The following is a 21,106-nucleotide window of genomic DNA, read 5'->3' as shown; positions in this document are numbered from 1 at the left end:
TTGTTCTACTTATGTGAAAAATGCGATTGGTATTTTGATAGGGATTGCATCAAATATGTAGATTGTTTTGTGTAGTGTGGACATTTTAACAATATTCTCTCAACCTATGAACCTGGGATATCTTTCCATTTCTTTGTGTCTTCTTCAATTTCCTTCATCAATGTTTTAAGGTGTTTAGGGTATAGGTATTTCACCTCCTTAGTTAAGTTTATTGCTAGATTTTTAATTCTTTTTGGTGCAATTGTAAATGGGATTGTTTTCTTAATTTTTCTTTCTGCTACTTCATTTTTAATAAATATAAAATAATATATTGGGTTTGTATCCTGCAACCCTACCAAATTCATTTATCAGATGTAGTAGGTTTTTGGTGGAGTCTTCAGGCTTTTCTTTATATATTGTCATGTCACCTGCAAATAGTGAAAGTTTTTCTTTTTCTTACTAATTTGGATGCCTTTTATTTCTTTTGTTGTCTGACTGCTTGTGGCTAGGACTTCTAGTACTATGTTGAATAAAACTGGTGAAAGTGGACATCCTTGTCTTATTCCTGAATTTATGGGAAAGCTCTCAGTTTTATACCACTAAGTATAATGTCAGCTGTGGATTTTTCATACATGGCCTTTACTATGTTGAGGTATGTTTCTGCCCAACCTACTTTGTTGAGGGTTTTTATCATGAATGAATGCCCTACTTCATCAAATGCTTTTTCTGCATCTATTGAAATTATCATATGGCTTTCATACTTTTTCTTGTTGATGGGATGTATCACATTAATTGATTTGCAAATACCAAACCACCACCAGGAAGAAATCCCACTTGATCGTGGTGAATTTTTAATGTGTCGTTGGATTTGGTTTGCTAATATTTTGAGGATTTTTGCATCTATGTTCATCAGAGATATTGGCCTGTAGTTCTCTTGTTTTGTAGTGTCTTTATCTGGTTTTGGTATCAGGGTACAGCTGGCCTCATAGAATACATGTGAAAACTTTCCTTCCTCTTCTATTTTTTGGAATAGTTTGAGAAAATAGGTATTAACACTTCTTTAAATGTTTGCTAGAATTCACCTGTGAAGCCATCTGGTCCTAAACTTTTGTTTGTTGTGGGCTTGTTTGTTTTTATTACTGACTCAATCTACCATGCTGGTGATTAGTCTGTTCAAATTTTTCTTCCTGATCTAGTTTGGGAAGGTTATATATTTCTCAGAATTTATCCATTTCTATGTTGTCCAGTTTGTTGCCATATAATTTTTCATAATATTCTCCTAACTCTTGGTATTTCTGTGGTTTCAGTTGTTATTTCTCTTTTCTGATTTTGAGTCCTCCAGCCACCTTTTTTTTTAAGAGAGACAGTGTGGGGAAAGAGGAAAGAGAGAAGGGGAGAGAGGAAATCTTAAGCAGACTCCATGCACAGGGCAGAGCTCAACACATGGCTAGATCTCATGACCCTGAGATCATAACCTGAACCAAAATCAAGAGTTGGATGCTTCACCAACTAAGCCACCCATGTGCACCATTCTCTCTCTCTCTTTTTTTTTTTTTTTTTTTTTTTGTTGATGAGTCTGGCTAAAAGTTTATCAATTTTTTTTTTTTTTATCTTTTCAAAGAACCAGCTCCTGGTTTCCTTGATTTCTTCTTTAATCTTTATTATTTCCTTCTGTCTACTGGTTTTGAGTTTTGTTTGTTGTTATTTTTCTAGGTGTAAGGTTAGGTTGAGATTTTGTTGCTTCTTGCGGTAGGCCTGTGTTGCTATAGTCTTCCTTCTTAGAACAGCATTTCCTGAATCCCAATGATTTGGGGTCATTGTGTTTTCATTTCCATTTGTCTCCATGTAGTTTTTAATTTCTTGGCCGATCCATTCATTGTTCAGTAGCATGTTATTTAACCTCTATCTACGTGTGTTCTTTCCAGATTTTTTCTTGTGATTGATTTCTAGTTTCATAACATTGTAGTTGGACTAGAAGTATGACTTCAAACTTTTTGAATTTTTAAAATTATTTTGTGGCTTAACATGTAATCTATTCTGGACAATGTTCCATGTGCACTCGAACGTGTATTCCGCTGTTTTAAGATGAAAAGTTCTGAGTGTCTCTTAGATCCATTTGGCCCAATGTATCATCCAAAGCCCCTGTTTCCTTACTGATTTTGTTTTGATGATCCATTGATGTAAGTGTGGTGTTAAAGTCCCCTACTATTATTTTATTACTATTGATTACTTCCTTTATGTGTGTTAATAGCTTCTTCACATATTTGAGTGCTCTCATGCTGGGTATAGAACTATTTACAATCATTGTATCTTCTTGTTGGATTATCCCCTTTATGATTATGTAGTGTCTTTCTTTGTATCTTGTTATAGTCTTTGTTTAAACATTTTTTTAACGTTTATTTATTTTTGAGAGACACAGGGAGACAGAGCATGAGTGGGGGAAGAGCAGGGACAGAGGGAGACACAGAATCCAAAGCAGGCTCCAGGCTCTGAGCTGTCAGAAGAGAGCCCAATGCAGGGCTTGAACCCATGAACTGTGAGATCATGACCTGAGCCAAAGTTGGATGCTTTGGCTGGACACCCAGGTGCCCTGGTCTTTCTTTGAAAGTCTTTTTGTCTGATACAAGTACTACTAACCTTTCTTTTTACTTCCATTTGCATGATAAATGTTTTTCCATACTTTCACTTTCAATCTGCGTATATCTTTAAGTCTGAAATGAGTCTCTTGTAGGCAGCATATAGATGGGCCTTTTTTTTTTTTTTTTAAAGCTATTTATTTATGTAATCTCTATACCCAATGTGGGGCTCAATCTTGTTTCTTTATCCATTCCATCACCCTTTTGATTGGAATATTTAGTCCATTTACATTCAAAGTAATTATTGATAAGTATGTACTTATTTCCATTTGTTACTTGTTTACAGTTATTTTTATTGTTCTTCTCTGTTCCTTTTTTTTTTACTCTCTTCTCTCACGGTTTGCTAATTTTCTTTAGAGATGTACTTAGATTCCTTTCTCTTTATTTTTTGCATATTACTGTTTTTTTTTTATTAAAACAATTTTTTAAATGTTTATTCATTCTTGAGAGAGACAGAGCATGAATGGGGGAAGGGCAGAGAGAGAGAGAGAGAGAGAGAGAGGATATGAAGCAGGATCCAGGCTCTGAGCCACCAGCACAGAGCCCGACATGGGGCTTAAACTCAAAAACTGAGATCATGACCTGAGCCAAAGTCAGATGCCTGACTGAGCCACCCAGGTGCCCCTCTATTACGGGTTTTTGATTTGTTGTTACCATTAGGTTGATATACAACATCTATGCATATAACACTCCATATTAAATTGATGGTTGCTTAAGTTTGAACCCATTCTAAAAGCATTCTAAAAGCACTCCTCCTCCCCCTACATTATAGGTATATGGTGTCGTGTTTTATGTCTGTGAGTCCTTTGACTGATTTTTATAGATGTACTTAATTTTACTGCTTTTGTGCTTCCTACTTTTCTTACTCTTGCTTACGGTGTTTGCTTTCCACTCAAGGAGTCCTCTTTAACGTTTATTTGTCCAGGAAACTCTCTCTCCTATTGTGAATAAAATCCTTGATGGATACAGTATTCTTGGTTGCAGTTTTCTTTCATTCAGCATTTTTCTTATATCATGCCTCCCTTCTGGCCCTTCTTCTGCTGAAAAATTAACTCATATCCCTATTTGATTTCCCTTATATGTAACTGTTTTCTTTTGCTGCTTTATCACTATTTTTTGCACTTTAATTTTTATGTGTTGACCTTCTTGGGTTGATTTTTGGGGGGAGCTCTATGTGCCTCCTGAATTTTTGTTTCCTTCCCCAGATTCAGGAAGTTTTGAGCTATTATTTCTTCAAATAACATTTTCTTCTTCCACCCCCTTTTCTCTGACTTCTCCTTCTTGTATCTGTATAATGTGAATATTATGTTTGGTGGTGTGGCTGAGTTCCCTTAACCTATATTCATTTTTTATCACTCTTTTTTCTCTTTCCTGTTCAGTTTGCTTGCTTTTCATTACTCTGTCCTCCAGACCACTAATATGTTCTTCTGCTCCCTCTAGTCCACTATTTTTCCCCTCTAGTGTACTTTTTATTTCAGTTGAGTTCTTCATCTCTGGTTCTTTTTTATATTTTCTCTCCTTGTTGAGGTCCTCCACTCCACTGTGTACCTTTATGACCATTAATTTATTTTTGACAAGTAGTAGGATTTATTGGTGGGCATGAATAAGGAGAGGGCAGTGCTGAGGTTCTCAAGAGTGCTGAGTCTACCATTTTCCCAGGGGCCAAAATTTGGGATGTATTTGATGCTAAAGCCATCTGAGATGTCTTGTAGGTCCCTTAGGGCCACCCATACAAACAACAGGCTATGTAATCACACACTGCCAAGGAGGTACTCTTTGCAGCCATTGTACACTGGGCTCCCATGGGAAAAGAGCACATTATGACCATTACTTTTTTTTTTTAATATACGAAATTTATTGTCAAATTGGTTTCCATACAACACCCAATGCTCATCCCAAAAGATGCCCTCTTCAATGCCCATCACCTACCTTCCCCTCCCGCCCATCCCCCATCAGCCCTCAGTTTGTTCTCAGTTTTTAACAGTCTCTTATGCTTTGGCTCTCTCCCACTCTAACCTCTCTTTTTTTTTTTTTTTTTTCCTTCCCCTCCCCCATGGGTTTCTGTTAAGTTTCTCAGGATCCACATAAGAGTGAAACCATATGGTATCTGTCTTTCACTGTATGGCTTATTTCACTTAGCATCACACTCTCCAGTTCCATCCACGTTGCTACAAAGGGCCATATTTCATTCTTTCTCATTGCCACGTAGTACTCCATTGTGTATATAAACCACAATTTCTTTATCCATTCATCAGTTGATGGACATTTAGGCTTTTTCCACAATTTGGCTATTGTTGAGAGTGCTGCTAGAAACATTGGGGTACAAGTGCCCCTATGCATCAGTACTCCTGTATCCCTTGGGTAAATTCCTAGCAGTGCTACTGCTGGGTCATAGGGTAGGTCTATTTTTAATTTTTTGAGGAACCTCTACACTGTTTTCCAGAGTGGCTGTATCAGTTTGCATTCCCACCAACAGTGCAAGAGGGTTCCCGTTTCTCCACATCCTCTCCAGCATCTATAGTCTCCTGATTTCTTCATTTTGGCCATTCTGACTGGCGTGAGGTGATATCTGAGTGTGGTTTTGATTTGTATTTCCCTGATGAGGAGCGATGTTGAGCATCTTTTAATGCGCCTGTTGGTCATCTGGATGTCTTCTTTACAGAAGTGTCTATTCATGTTTTCTGCCCATTTCTTCACTGGATTGTTTGTTTTTTGGGTGTGGAGTTTGGTGAGCTCTTTATAGATTTTGGATACTAGCCCTTTGTCCAATATGTCATTTGCAAATATCTATTCCCATTCTGTTGGTTGCCTCTTAGTTTTGGTGATTGTTTCCTTTGCTGTGCAGAAGCTTTTTATCTTCATGAGGTCCCAATAGTTCATTTTTGCTTTCAATTCCCTTGCCTTTGGGGATGTGTCAAGTAAGAAATTGCTACAGCTGAGGTCAGAGAGGTCTTTTCCTGCTTTCTCCTCTAGTGTTTTGATGGTTTCCTGTCTTACATTCAGGTCCTTTATCCATTTTGAATTTATTTTTGTGAATGGTGTAAGAAAGTGGTCTAGTTTCATTCTTCTGCATGTTGCTGTCCAGTTCTCCTAGCACCACTTGTTAAAGAGACTGTCTTTTTCCATTGGATATTCTTTCCTGCTTTGTCAAAGATTAGTTGGCCATACTTTTGTGGGTCTAGTTCTGGGGTTTCTATTCTATTCCATTGGTATGACCATTACTTTTAATTGTCTATCAGTCATATTGCTTTTCACCCTTTCCTTTAGCTCACTTGCTGTGATTTTGTCCTGTTCTTTCATTTGGGATATATTCTTTTATCTCCTCATTTTGTCTAACTCTGTGTTTCTCTGTGTTAGGAAAGTCAGCTGTATCTCCTGCTCTTGAAAGTAGTGGCCTTACAAAGAAGAAGCCCTATAGTGCCCTACAGTGCAATGTCCCATGTTCACCAGAACCTGGTGCTTCAGGGGTATCTCCTATGTGTGTTGCATGTGCCCTACTTCTGTGTCTGAGTCATGTTTGCCTCTAGTCCAGTCATCTGCAATGGCTCTTTTTGCCTGTTGTGGGCAGGGTTTGGTCCCTCTGTTGTAATTTGGCCAGTCTGGTGTTGCTTTGGGCTTGATTTGGGTCAGCTCAGATGTTTGCTGGAGCTGCAGGGTGCTCTCTCTGGGTTGACCCCTGGGGGGGGGGGGGTTGTTGGGTGGGTGAGGCCTGCAGTCAGACCACATCTGCCCATTGCTGGGTCCACAATTGAATTGGTGTGTGTGGTCATCTTCCCCTCTCTCTGGAGTAGGAGTCAGTCGAGCAGTACTAGCCCATTGGGGCTGCTTGTACAATGCCAGGTTTGTGGCATTACTCTCGATGGACTCCTGAGTGAAACAGTTTGGAGAAGGTGAATCCACAGGAAAACACAGGGGTGGGGTATGTTGTTAGCAAGCTAAGTGAAGAGTGTGTATGCTGTGCTGGTCCTTATAGGTGTCCATTTATTGAGGGAGGGAAATGGCACCCATCAGCTCTTTTGTTTTTGGATCCTAAAGATCCTTGCCCCCAGCATGTTCTGAGATTAGTAAATAAATCTTCCCATACATTCAGACTGCTGCTTCTATGCTGTATCTCAGTGGGGCTGGATGTTATACTGTCTCTTTAAGGGTGGAGACTATTTCCTATTGTTCTCTGGCTCTCCTAGAACTAAGCCACTGATTTTTAAAGGTGTTGAGCCCTGTTGATTATAAAATGTGTGAAGTTAAGTCCCTCTGGTTTTCAAAGTCAAATGTTATAGGGATTCATTTTTCCACTGTGGGTCCCCCTTCCCTAGGGCACCTGGTATGGGGTCTGCTCCTCTCCTTTCTGCACATTTGCAGTGTCTCACCTATGGACAGTCTCATGGGTCAGTTTGGTTCCTGACCATGTCTCCACCCTTTCTACCATTTTTGATGTGGTCTCTTCTCCACATTTAGCTGTGGAGAGTCTGTTCTGTCAGTTTTCAGGTCATTTTCTGGGTTATTTACACTGATGGGTGTGTTATCTAGGTGTATCTGTGAGACAGGGTGAGCTTAGGATCTTCCTGCCTAGTCATCTTCCCTGTAAGTCATTTCAGATAAATACATGCCTGGTTGCACCCCTCTCTGATAAACTGGCACCAATAGTCTAAAAGCTCCAGAAGAGTATTCTCTTTGTAAGACAAAAATTTTTCCCCTTCTCTATTGACTACAAGCATCAATCTTCAAAACATGCCTCTTTTGACAAATAATAAGATATTTATACTTGGATACAGTCCTGGAAAAAAACAGAAGACATCTGTAGTACAGGCAGAGCAGCAGAGTAGATTTAGGACCTTCAAGCATCCTAATTTTCCAATACCAACCTTGCATGTGTCCCACCTGCAAATGGCTACTACAGTTTGAAAATCCCATATTGTCAGCATTTGCTTTATGTTTAAATTTATTTATTTTTTTAAATTTTTTAATGTTTTATTTTTGAGAGAGAGAGAGACAGAGTATGAGCAGGGGAGGGGCAAGAGGGAAAGGGAGACGCAGGGCTCAAACTTGCAGACCGTGAGATCATGACCTGAGCCAAAGTCAGACTGAGCCACCCAGGTGCCCATTTCATGTTTAAATTTTATTTATTTATTTATTTATTTTTTGAGAGAAAGTGCATGCAAGTTGCGGAGGGGTAGAGGGAGAGAGAGAATCTTAAGCAGGCTCCACACCCAATGTGGGGCTCGATCTCACAACCATGAGATCATGACTTGAGCTGAAATAAAGACTTGGCTGCTTAACTGACTGAGCCACCAAGGTACCCCCACATTTGCTTTATGTTTAAAAAAATAAAATCATAAAATACACCTCTTTTGGGAACTTGGGAAGTTCCTCTTACAGGAAGGTTTGGCTTTTGATGGTCTGTCACACTAACAAGAACTGCACCCCATCTATACTATACTATACTGCACCCCATCTATACTATACTAGAATCAGACAGCATGAAGAAAACTTGACAAGCTCTAAAATAAGAAAATTCAGTGATACTTATTTTAAATCTCGGGATATTGAAAATAGTTTATATCTTTAAAAATCATAAAGTGAACCACTTACAGTGGCTTACCTTTTTCTTAAAAAATTTTTTTTAATGAGAGAGAGAGAACAAGCAGGGGAGGGGCAGGGATAGAGGGGGAGAGAGAATCCCAAGCAGGCTCCATGCTGTCAGCGCAGAGCAAGATGGGGGCTTATCTCACAAAGTGTGAGATCATGATCTGAGCCAGTATCCAGAGTTGGATGCTTAACCGACTGAGCCACCCAATCACCCCCGGCTTACCTTTTTCTTTGACAAAGTCCTTTTGGACCTCTGGGATCAGGAAACTATAAACCAACTCAGCAACAATCTCCTCTGACTGAAGCTGAGTTCGACTAAAAAATTAAAAAAAAAAAAAAAAGAAAAACAACAAATTATTTCCTTTGTTGCCTTACTTGAGCTACTGATTTATACTCAGTTTTTTCTTGCTTGTATAAGAAACTCCACTGTTCAAATCCCATCACTGCCTTTTCCTTGATTAAGTACTCTGAAATCTTACACTCCTGATGGGCTTGTTAACTCCATGCAAATTCAGATTTGATGTTGTCCTCCATTTAGCCTGCTTGCCGGAAAGGGAATGTTAGAGATATAACTTATACAAGAAGCCAAAAACTTTGGGGTGAAGTAATATTGCACATACTTATTCACATTGCTTTCATGCTCTGTGATATTCTGAAAGTAACTAATATGGAAGTGATCCAGACTACAGAGGATAACTGAAAATTCTATTTCTAGCACTCCTGCCATACAAAGGTCCAGGCATGTTGACTTCTGAAGAGTTATGCAGTTAAAACAATGGACACTGAAACAGGAGTTATATACTTGTTTCTCCTTGGTGGTAAAATCATAAGCTCTTGAAGAATATGTAGGGGTAACAGCAAATAGACTATCCATTCTGCCATCTGTTCTCTCGGTACAAACCGGCTCTCCATTTCGTAAGCAATGTCATTGATTTCCTCAGCCATCTTCTCAATTTCTGCCCTGGCTTGTTCTTCTGCAGTATTCTCTTCAGTATTCAGTATTATGTCTTCCAGATAGGAAGTTACAGTACTTTGGTGAACTTTAACCACCTGCAAAACCAGAATACCCCCGTTACCGAGAACAGGAATAAGTACTGTAAATAAGATCCAAAAAATGCACGAACATCGGTTGACCTTTTTTTTTCTTTTTAATTTTAGCACATCTATTTTGTTCATTGAGTCAACAGTCCCCTGGTTGATCATTCCTTTTTTTTTTTGTTTGTTTTGTTTTGTTTTTTTAACTTTCTGGTCAGTCTGTTTCTAGTCCACCTACCTGCCCATTCTTGGCAGCCCCTATCCATCTAGCCCATTTCAGAATTATGGGTCTTACTGAGGGTGGGCAGTACAACACTGCAGAAAGATCATTGGCTTCAGGCAATAACCCCGTTTTGGATCCTGGCTTTGTTCTCACCAGCAGTGTGACTTGATCAAACTGCCTGGCTGTGGCAGAGACTAAGAGGTATTTCCCAACGTCCTTTCTCTCCTTCCTCTTACATAACAGAGCCCATGAGCCAACAAGTGTCTAGAATAAAGACTATATTTCCTAGTTCCTGTAGTTCTGGTTGAGGGAGTACATGCAGAAATAATTTGTGCACTTTCTAGGAAGGATTCTTAAAGGGACTTCGTTTTTTCTTTTCTCATTTCATGGGGATGTAATGCCGGAGAACCAGGAATCATCTTAAACTGCCATGAAGGACAGAAAAGCAGAAAGCTACAAGGATCCTGGAACTCTGATGAATTTTTGAACTATCATACCCTGGACTGCTGCTGCTTTAAGCTTTCCGAAATTGTGAAACAGAACACACATTTAGAAAAGTGCACAGTGATAGATGTACAGTGTAATGAATTAAGGTAAATCCAGTACCCACGCAGCCACTGTGAGAATTCTAGGAGGCTGCTATTGGTTCTTCCTGACCACAGCCCCTTTCCACTCATGCTTTTATGGAAAACACTCCCACTTCTCTACAGTTTTGCTCCTTAAGTATGCAACTGTAAACAGTACAGTTCAGTTTTGTCTGTTTTACCGGTAGATGCACAGGAAGTATCGTAAGTATCAAGTGTGCCATACTTAGTTTTATATGCATTCTGTCTCAACAGATTTTGAGCTTCTTGGGGGAAGGATACCTTTCTATTTTGTGTCTGAATATTTCTTTGCACCTGAGATAATGCTTTGGGACTCAGTAACAACTCAGTCCCTGTTTTTCTTGAGTGGCACTGCAGCAGGACTCTGAGTATGTAATGTTTAGTGTACCTACGCTTGTAAAACACCAAGTCCATAACCTTAAATCCCTAGACCTTCCCTATGGATGAGACCCAATGACCAGTTTAATACAGTATCAACCAACCAAAATATATTTGCTGACTGTCTTAGGTGCAGAGATCTATGCTGGTGTTGTGGAACAGGCCAAGGGATATACAGTATGCTTGCTCTCATGGAGCTCACAGTCTTCTTCAGGAAGCCAATGATACAGGTGAGTCGTATAACAGTTCAGAGGTGGCAGGTTTAATGTGGCCCACCTCTAGCAGTATACGCACTTGTGTGTTTACATGTATCTTTATAAATGTGTCAGTTTCTGGACCCGTTTGTGTTTGTATGTGCTTAAATGAAAAAGGAAACATATAGGTGGCTGTATGTGCATTTACATGTGTTTCTCCATGTCTTTGTTAATACTATATACCCTGCATTGTGCTTGTCAATGTCTTTGAATATGTGCATGCAAACATGTGTCTGTGTTTCAATATGAGTCCATGACTTTCTGTATCAACATTTCTCAATATATGTTATTTTTCTGGAAATACTTAATGTATACATTTCTGGGTTTTGGTATATTTATGTGCAAGCATATTTGTCTTTAAAAGGGCCATATGAAGGGAGATTAGGAATTTAAATGATGGATGGTATTTGAATCTGAGGTCCACAAATAGATACACTGTTTACATAAATGGTCTTTAAATCAGGCTGGGAGGGTCATCTTAACCCTTCCTAGAAATGGCTGACATTTCCTGAGGTCATTCCCACTTAGAACTACCTTCCTTGAAGCTCTTACCTCCTTCTTCCTTTCTGTGTTTTTGAGCATACTGGTTTCTGTGCCCCTTTCCTTTTTATTCTCACCCCCAGGTTGATTCTTCTCATCCCAGCTGGTTTTTCCTTAGTGATATTAGGTAGGGATAGTAAGTTTTGCCGATAATTTCTAAGTCTCAAAAAGCAACTTTTTTTGAAGCAAAATGTGTTAGGATGGTAGGAGGCTAGAGTATGGATTATAGGCTCATACACATTATAGATGATCTGCCACTCCAGTTAAAAAGCTGTACTTGACTACATGTAACTCAAAACTTAAGTTGTATAGAAGGAGAGCAATCTGTTTAGTTAAAAAAAAAAATTGAAATCCACACAGAAAATACTATTCACAAATCAATCCTAATTCTATGAGAATTGGGTAAATCCTGAAAATCTTAGATCAAATAAGATCTCAAACGGATGCATATTTTTTAACTGAGGAGCTCAAAAGTATGCACACATACAATTCAGACAGTCCTCCTGGACAAGAAATTCTTTATGTTCCAAGTTTGCTCTTTCTCTCTGTCCCATGTGTCCCACATCTAGTCCAAGGGAAACTCTCACACAGCCTTTGCCTTGACATATTCTGGGTGTGCTGGCCACCCATACAGCCTCATCTGTGTCCACCTCCAAAGCATATGGTTAGCCCAGCTCCCCTCCTCTCCATTCCTAGGGGGTCAGACACCCTAAATGGAAGAATACTTATAAAGCTCTCCAGTGACTACAGAAAAAGAAACCAACCTCTGGGTGTATTTTGGTGTCTGTGTGTGTTGGCAGGGGGATAGCACAGCACAGTCCCTTTTAAAGAAATCTTCCTCATAAATCCCCTCCAATTTTAACACTTGAGCTTTTATATTTTTTTATGGTTTTTTTTTTTTTTTTTTTTGAGAGAGAGCATGAGTCGGGAGGGGCAGGGGTGGAGAGGGAGAGAGAATCTCAAATAGGCTCCATGCTCAGTGCAGAGCCCAAAGCGGGGCTCAATCCCACAACCCTGGGATCATGACCTAAGACAAAATCAATCGTGAGATGCTCAATTGACTTTATATCTTGAATTTATATCTTGCTCATTATGCGTTGGTCAGAATTCTAATTTACCAACCTGGTACTCTAGTTTGTCTTTTTTTCTTTTAAGTTTATTTACTTTTTTTGAGAGAGAGAGAGAGAGAGAATGAATCCCATGCAAGCTCCCTGCTATCTGCAGGGAGACTGGCATGGGGTTCAATCTCACAAACCGTGAGATTATGACCTGAGTCAAAATCAAGAGTTGGAGGCTCAACCAATTGAGCCACCCAGATGCCCCTCTTGTTTATATCTCTAGCCAAAACCTCTTTTAAGTTCCATCTTGTCTATCCACCTGCTGAAATGACACCTCCACTAGAATGTCTTGAACCTAATATAAATCAACTTCCTGTTTCCACCCCTGCCCCTAAACTAATTCCACTAATTCCACTCGGAAATAGTACCATCATCTTCCCAGTTACTTAAGCCAGAAACTATACATCTTCCTTGACTTCCTGTTTCTCATTGGCCCAAACTACTTCAAGAGCCTCCTTCCTGATCTCCTGTTCCCACTCTGTCTTCCATCCAAACTGTTCTCCACACAGCAAGCAGAGTAACGTTTAAAATGCGTCACTGGGCCTCATATGTTTCCTTCATGAAGCTTACTATATTTTCTAATTCTACACATAACTGCATGTTATCTAAGTATTTAAGCCCTAGAAGAAAAGGGACCATGACTGGTTTCCAACTGTGCCTAGCATATCGCAGGAACTCAATACATATTTGTAGAACGCAATGAAAAACAAAAAACAAAAGGCATTTCATATCATGAGTTTCATTTGGTTTGACTCAGCTCCATACACACAAGCAGCTTCCAGACATCCAGCTGCCCCACTTACCTCCTTAAATATCTGGTCCTCCTCCCGCAGGCGCCTTTGCTCCACTTGGCGCCGACCACTCTCCTCAGCTTCTCGCATCCTCCGCTGCCGCTCAGCCAGCATGGCAAAAGCATGGATCCTCCTCTCTTCCTGTAGTCTCACCAGCTCTTTGGACAGGAAGTCAAACATGTCTGCCAGAACCCTTCCTTCCAGTCCAGCCAAATGGTTTTCAACCAGTGACACCTGAAAAACATTTTTAATGATACAAATTCTACTACTCACAATGATTTGTAAGGAGGGTTGCTGGACTAGCCAGAACTCTTGGTCACTTCACTTTCAGAATGCACTCAGTGTTTATTATCACTAGACCAGCCCCATCCCAAGTGTTCTTACTATGAAAACTTAGGATACAAACTTAGACATGAGAAAGTGGATTGCTCAGTCCGTCACTGATAGATTATAGTCCTCAAATTATGAGGAGGACTTAGCAAAACATTTCTATTAGTATCCACACAAATTGGGTTTTTTTTGTCTTTCATTTTTATCCAGAAGGTAAAGTGCTTCTATCTTCCCAGACATGAAAGGAAATGTCAAGGTTTTTATTTAAACATTTTTTTGGGAGTTCAATAAAATAGTGTCCCCTAGAGATTCACTCAGATACCTTTTAATTTTTTAATGCTTCATCCTTTGACACAAGTTTGGGGAATTTTAAGATCCTGAATAACATGAAAGTAGAAAACTGTGGTACTTTTTATTCTTTTAAATAACTTGAAAGTCATTAGGAACTATCTTTGAAACAGAGTAGGAAAAAGCCTACAGGGCACTTTTCCATCCAGTTCCTGGGTCTTCCAGGACATTGTGTTCCCATCTGAACAGAAGTGCACCCCAGCTCTATCATTTGCAGGGCTCTTCTTCTTTCTCTGGTCCCTCTGTTGGGTCTCACAGTCTGTGGCTTTTTTCCTCCCTCCCCCAAACTGAGACCATCCACAAGCCTGATGTCATGTAAAAGCAATAATGTACTCATTTCTAAGCTGCTTACCATTTGTGCCCAATTCCACATGGCACAAGCATTAATGTGCATTACTAAGGGTGGGTCATACTAACTTCACTTTCATATAGCTTACTTTCATATAGCACTATACTGTGCAAGTTGATTCTTTTTCATATTGATTTATGGATTAGTGGGAGAGATAGTAAAAGTATGTCCACTCTGTAGTCAGCACCATTAAAAACTCTATATATAGACAAATGCCAGAAGAAAATAGGAAAAACATTTACAGTTGTTGGGGTAGAGCTGCAATTACCAGCTGTTGTCAGGTGACACTGATGACATCACAGAATACCATGAGATATTAACATATTTAATATGCAGTTTAACCAGCCTGAGCTATGTACAGCTCCAACACCCAAAGTGCTGATATTTTAAAATAAATCTCATGTCTATCTTTTTTTTATTGCATTTATTATTTTTTATTCTGCCAAGCTCCCACTGAAATTTGGTAGAATCACCAAATATTTTTTAAAAGGGTTTTTTTTTTCTTTGCAAATATAAGATCATGCTCAGTTCAGTGAGGGCATAGCCCATTCCATTTCTGGACTGCAGCAGCATTGTTCCAAAGTGCTGACTGTTGATAGAGTGATGGGATTGGGGAGAATGTTTCTTTTTTGTCATTTCATTTACTATTATTATAATGCCACTTGTGCAATAAAAATCCAGGAGACAACCTTGTGCTCATGCAAGTTCCTCTGTCGCTGTAAGGCCAGGGTCACTTGCTTCTCAGCTTTCTTCAGCAGCCTGTCATCTTCTTGTAGTGCATGGCTGGTGCGCAGCTCCTGGATCAACTCCAGTCGCTTTTCCTTGCCTTCAAACATCTGTATCAAATCAAATAAAAAAGAGACTTGCAATTAACGTCCCTTGTGCAACACATCAGGACTCATCCAGGGACTGGTGAGGCACTTGTGAACAGTGGGTTCAGTCCTGCGTTCTGGGACCACAGGGCAGGGGTGCTCCAGAGAGCTAGAGGTCAGCTCCCTTTTCTACACCTCCAGCTGCTCAGGTAGAGAAAGAGCTCAGTTATCAGTTGTTTACTCAGTTTCTTAAAATGTGTCTCGAAGACAAGGTGGTTACTACAGGAGTCATCTAGTCTAGAAACTAGAACTGGAGTGCCTGGGTGGCTCAGTTGGTTAAGTGTCCAACTCTTGATTTCGGCTCAGGTCATGATCTCACAGTTGTGAGACTGAGCCCTGAGTGAGGCCCTGCACTGGGCATGGAGTCTACTTGGGATTCTCTCTCTCTCTCTCTCTCTCTCTCTCTCTCTGACCCTCCCCAACTTGAGCATGCATTTGTGCACATGCATGCACACACACACACACACTCTAACATAAAAAATTAAAAAAAAAGGAAACTAGAACCTTCCCCTCATTTTCTGTGCTCCTTCCCTAAGATGCCTGAGGATGGTATTTTTCATAGCCATGTTTTCTTTTCCAAGAGATCTGCCCCTGGTTTGTAATACGGAGTCAGCTGTGACATTTTTCCGGGGAAATTTTCAAAGAGAGTAAAGAATAATGCTCAACACAAGATGCTCACCCAGCTTCCCAGACTTACTAATTATAACTGAGTCTCTTATGAGTTATAGCTGTGTGAGGAGAAAAAAATTTTTTGCTGGTGCTTTATATTAGTCCACTTTAAAAGTGAAGTATGTTTGTACAAATAATGTGGTGAAGGCTTTATAGTCAGGAAGACCAGAGTTGAATTTGCTAGCAGTTAACATAATCTCAGACTCAAATCACTTGCCTGTAAAATGGGGCAACTGATAGAAAAAAAGAGAGATGATATAAGTAAAGCAAAGAAAATATAATGTGAGCTTATACTATGGCTTTAAAACTGTACTTATTATTACTTTGCTATTTATTATTCAGGTGTTGCTAGCTATATGCCAACTCAAATAATTATGACTTTGTGGAAAATTAGGGAATCCACTTGGTTTGTGATGCCTTAATAGTAAAAATTCAGGGGAACCCACTGACTTAGTTGGAAAAGCATGCAACTCTTGATCTTGGGGTCAATAAGTTCAAGCCCTATGTTGGGTGTAGAGATTAAATAAACTTTTTTAAAAAGTCAAAATTTAGGTAGGAAAATGGCTGGATTTAGCAATTCTAAGGAAGATATTAATTTCACTTTGCCCTGGTTACAACTGTGACCAACAGCAAGCAGGTCCTTTCTCTCTTTGACACTGTGCCACCCACTTGGACAAACTGGAACAGAAGGGAATGGGTAGGTAACTTGAGAGTATAGAGTTCCAGAGGACAGCAGGGTGCCAGAAGGAATTCACCCCAAGGAACCAAGCACATATGCGTTCTATAAATCCATCCTCAAAGGAGAAGCACAGGACCAGTGGTTGGACCCTACACACCGTGTTCTGAACGACTCTTCCCCGGAGTAACTTTTGAAGGTAGATCACAGCCATCTCTATATCTTCTTCTTCCTAAAAGAACAAAGTGAGAACCAAGCAGCTTGAGAAGAGCAGCAGTCAGCACGAAATATTTTTTGAAGACTCAGATCAAGCAAAAGGGACTGTGCTAGATGCCAGAGACTTAAAGAGAAATAAATGAGGTCTATACTCTCATTGAACATATAGTACTTTAAATGCTACTGGATTGTTAAAATTCATTCTTTTATAATGATAAGACATCATTACAAATCATATCAACAGCAAAAAATTCATGCTATCCCTACAATTTAAGCCATTTTCATTTTTCTATACTCCTTTCCAGCAAAATCTTTCTTGAAGCAACAAGTATTGCTTACACCATCCCTTTTGCAATAGTTTTTTCATGTTTGATCAAGAGTAGACAAGGAATAAAACTAGTTTGTGTCAGAGTCTAGAGTAAGGTGTTTCTCACAAGAATTTAGATAAGCTGGTAAAATCAGAATGGACAAGATTAGCCATCTACAAAAATCACCTTAAATAACTGTGTCAAAAGCAGAAAGCAGAGTCTGCAAATCTAATTAAGGTGCCTCTAAATGCAAAAGAAAGCAACAGAAATCAATAGCATTCACACATGTGAAAGACAATGTGTTAACCACAGGGAGTGATTGGCATAAAGTCTAGCAAAGGGGATGTCCAGAAGCACATCCTGGCAGTTCCTCCACGCAGGTGACCCATCAGAAGCCCTAATGAGATCTCCTGTCAACTCCCCTCCCTCTGGCAACCTTCTCAGTACAATCTGGCTTCTTGTGAGAACTGCCCTATCCTGGGAGATGATGGGCTGACCTGCTAAGAGGTCATCTACCAGGCATCTACCAGGCAGTTATCCTTCGGTCAAGCAGGACGTTTGGATTGTGGCATCTCTAGCAGTTTCTTGGAGGTGGGGGCTGTCTAGTCTGAGTCAGTCCTAAATCCTGACTGACTCTGGTACCTCACCCAAACAGAGTTTGGAGATCTACGAAGGTGAGGTATGACTCTGGTCAAGGTGACCTCTTTGAGCCAGTCCTACCTCAGAAGCCAACCTGTCCTCATGACATCTCTGGCACTTCACTCCTCTCTGACACCAGCTGTCATCAGCCACCTCCCCATGTGGGCAAGATGGTTACAGTAACTGATCATCATTCAATCTTCTTTTTTTATTTGACATACATGAGGATTACCTTCTGATGCCTATTTTTCTTGGAAAGATTTTGTTGTGCTTATTCGTGTGTGTTTGATGTTTGAATCATAAGAATAAATGCCATATAAGTCATATCTTGAGAAGGTAACCCTGTTAAATTAGGTTTGTTTTTAACTCAAACTATCTAAGAACAGACAGCAATACTGAATTTAGCATTTCAAATCAAATTTCAAACTTACATTGGAACTCATTTCCAAAGTTGGAGTTGGAAGGCGAGGTTGAGGTAGTGACTTTCTTTGAAGAAAGCGCAGAAGTTTCTTTGGTTCAAGAACTTTATTCTTCTTATCCAATATTGCCTAGAATAATAACACCAAGTAGTGTCATTCTTTACCTTTGTATTTTCTTCCACTACCAGATCTAGTCCATAGTTCTGAAGATCAATCAGAAATTATCTTCTCTATGGTTATGCTTGGACAGTTTGAGAAAGTCCAAACCCAGGTGCTTCTGTGACCCAAGGGATGTTATGATATTCCTAAAGATCAACTAACCACTGGATAAACATGGCACATATTCTAGGTTTATCCATTTTAATCAAAGATTTGGAGGACTTAAATTTTTTTTTTTTTTTTGAGATTTTAAAAGGTTCTCTCGTATGTATGCAAACAAAACCCCAACTCCTATTCTTTCACAAGAGCCTATTATCTGTTTAGAATAAGTGCCTGGGCAATAGAAAATTTCCCTGTGCCATAAATGATGGAAATATTTGATGTTTTGTTGCTATAGGGGAATTGAGGAGCATTCAAGGGCAACTGTCTCAAAGTGAGGAGCTTTCCTTTGGCAGTGAAGGCCTGCACATCATGATTCTTGAAAATGAACTTGTTTCCTTGTGAAACAGTGTGTGTGTTCTGATTTCAACATACATTTTATTTGTTTTACTTTTGATCACCAAAAGTCCCCCAAATTATATGTAACATAGGATTTTGTTCACTGGTTCTATATTCAGCCACAGGAGGGGATACTTTTAGCTTAAAAGTATCAAAAATTCTAATCTCTGTCATTTAAAAATCATACTTTAGAATCACATTTTTCTGGGGCTCCTGGGTGGCTCAGTCAGTTAAGCATCCGACTTCGGCTCAGGTCATGATCTCACAGCTTGTGAGTTCAAGACCCGCATCGGGCTCTGTGCTGACAGCTCAGAGCCTGGAGCCTGCTTCGGATTCTGTGTCTCCCTCTCGCTGCCCCTCCCCAACTCACATGCTGTCTCTGTCTCTCAAGAATAAAATAATAGAATCACATTTTTCACCACATAATTTTTACATTAGTTTTCCCACAGAAAACATACAGAAGTGATAAAACAAGCACAAAGCCAAAACTTGAAATTAGTAAAAATATGCAAATTGAGTAAAATTTGAAACCATATGAAATTACTGTGGTTGTAATAGAACCTCTGAGTTTCTACAAAATAAAACTGACACAAGATATATATATAACAGCTTTACAATAACCACAACTACTGACTCAATAAAAGCAACAGCAATCAAAAAAATAATAATTCTAAACATAGGCATCTCTTCAGTGATAGGCCCTAAATAGCACCACATGAAACCACTTTAAAACCAGTCATTCATAATATGTTGGTATCGATCTGGGAAAATAGGCACTCACATACACTGCAGCAATTAGTACATCATTTATGCAAGAAATTTGTCAATATCCATCAAAACTATAAATGCAGGCATATTGTGGGCCAGCAATTCCATGTCTAAGAATTTTCTTCTAGATATGTTCACACATGTACCGAATTATATACAAACAAGATTACTCAATGCAGTATTACTTTTAATACAAAAAACTTGAGACAATATAAATAACAAGAGGGGATTGGTTAAATATGGCACATTTAAGCAATGATATATCATGCAAAAAATAATGTAACGTAATTATGGGATGATCTCCAAGATATATTAAATAATAAAAGCACAGACAAAACCATGTGTATTATATACTAACATTTGTGTAAAAAAAAGTTTAAAAAGATACTTGGAACCGCATAGCTGGGAGACAGGGATAGAAGGTTTACATTTAATTCTCTCATAGAACTCCTGAATTTTGAACTATGTGGATATTTTTCCCAGTCAATAAATAAATTCTAAATATGAGAGAAAAGAAAGAAAAAAATCACTTAAATTTTGAAAAAAAGTAATTGGATTTTTACAATTAAAAATCTTTGGTCAATAAGTCCAATCAAAATTATAATAAAACTAACAAAAATATTTGAGAATTTCTTCAATCTCAGTCTTATCATTGTCTTGAAAAATAAAGTTCCCAGGGAGAGAGAAAGGAACATGAATGAATATGAGAATATCAAGGAAATGCTCTTACCAAACAATACATTTTAACCTGCTTAAAAGACAAACTGGCTAGGCAACTGAGTTTAATCCATAGTTTTCATAAATGAAAGAAAGAACTGATTGTTACACTCTTTTAACCTACTTTAAGATGTAAGTAATTTGACAAATCTTCAAAAATATATTCCAACCTAAATTACTACCAAGAATAGCCTGAAAATATTGTGCTGTGGAAATTCTTTTATGCCATTCTAGATATTTTTCTTCCATGATTACTGTGACATAGCCCATAAAGTATTTTTTAAACCTTATACCACCTGTACCTTCATGTTTCTATGATTCTGAATTCTCAAAATAATGTTAGCCATAAGACTAAAAGCAGATACACTGTCTGGACATAAGCCTGATATTTAGTGATTCTCTTTAATTCAAACCAATATTCTAAACTAACAGACTCCATACAATGGCATCTCATCCCAAATCCAAAAGGACATATAAAAACAAGGACAATAAAATAATGTGAATCCTATGACCCCATCAGCTACAACAAACATTAAACACAGCCCAATGTCTAGCCAGATTAGAATAAATCCCACATTATGCCTATTTACTTCAGTTCTTATTGCTTGATAAAAGATGTCAGGCTATCAAAAACATTAAAAGGTATTCCAAAGGAAAGGGGGAAAAAAAAAACCCACAAAAACACAGTCTAAAGAGAGAAAGCAATTATCAGAACCAGATTCAGATAGGACATAAATGTTGGAATTATCAGACAGAAAATTTAAGATAACAATGATCAATATGTTAAAGGCTCTAATGGAAAAGGTAGATGACATGCAAGAACAGATGAGTAATGTAAATAGAGACAGAAACTCAAAGAATCAAAAGGAAAGGCTAGAAATCAAAACACTATAACAGAAATGAAGAATGCCATCAATGGCTCCTCAGTAAACTCCACATAGCTATAAAAAAAAAAAAGAATCCAGGAATTTAAAGATAGGTCAATAAAAACTC

The 21,106-nt window shown here is 38.8% G+C and overlaps 1 protein-coding gene and 1 non-coding gene across 6 annotated transcripts in view; both read right to left on the bottom strand.

Annotated features, from left to right (window-relative positions):
* CFAP91 (cilia and flagella associated protein 91) overlaps positions 1-21,106 on the bottom strand; it is an 85,156-nt gene that overhangs the window by 7,872 nt on the left and 56,178 nt on the right. For all 5 annotated transcript variants that reach the window (XR_006207560.1, XR_006207561.1, XM_015544810.2 and 2 more), the window contains exons 11-16: positions 17,984-18,100; positions 16,550-16,621; positions 14,862-15,008; positions 13,158-13,379; positions 9,103-9,251; positions 8,425-8,516 (exon numbers count right to left, since the gene is read on the bottom strand). Coding sequence is in view for 3 of the 5 variants with exons in the window: in XM_015544810.2 (XP_015400296.1) it covers positions 8,425-8,516; positions 9,103-9,251; positions 13,158-13,379; positions 14,862-15,008; positions 16,550-16,621; positions 17,984-18,100 (799 nt within the window). In the remaining 2 variants the exon portion in view is untranslated. The remainder of the gene's footprint in view (positions 1-8,424; positions 8,517-9,102; positions 9,252-13,157; positions 13,380-14,861; positions 15,009-16,549; positions 16,622-17,983; positions 18,101-21,106) is intronic.
* On the bottom strand, positions 4,315-4,448 carry LOC122230864. The gene has a single exon (XR_006207934.1). It is a non-coding gene; the product is annotated as a small nucleolar RNA SNORA70 (small nucleolar RNA).

This window comes from Panthera tigris, chromosome C2, assembly GCF_018350195.1.
Source record: "Panthera tigris isolate Pti1 chromosome C2, P.tigris_Pti1_mat1.1, whole genome shotgun sequence".
NCBI lineage: Eukaryota > Metazoa > Chordata > Mammalia > Carnivora > Felidae > Panthera > Panthera tigris.
Note: the sequence above shows the minus strand (reverse complement) of the source record. Positions and strands in the feature narration are given on the sequence as shown.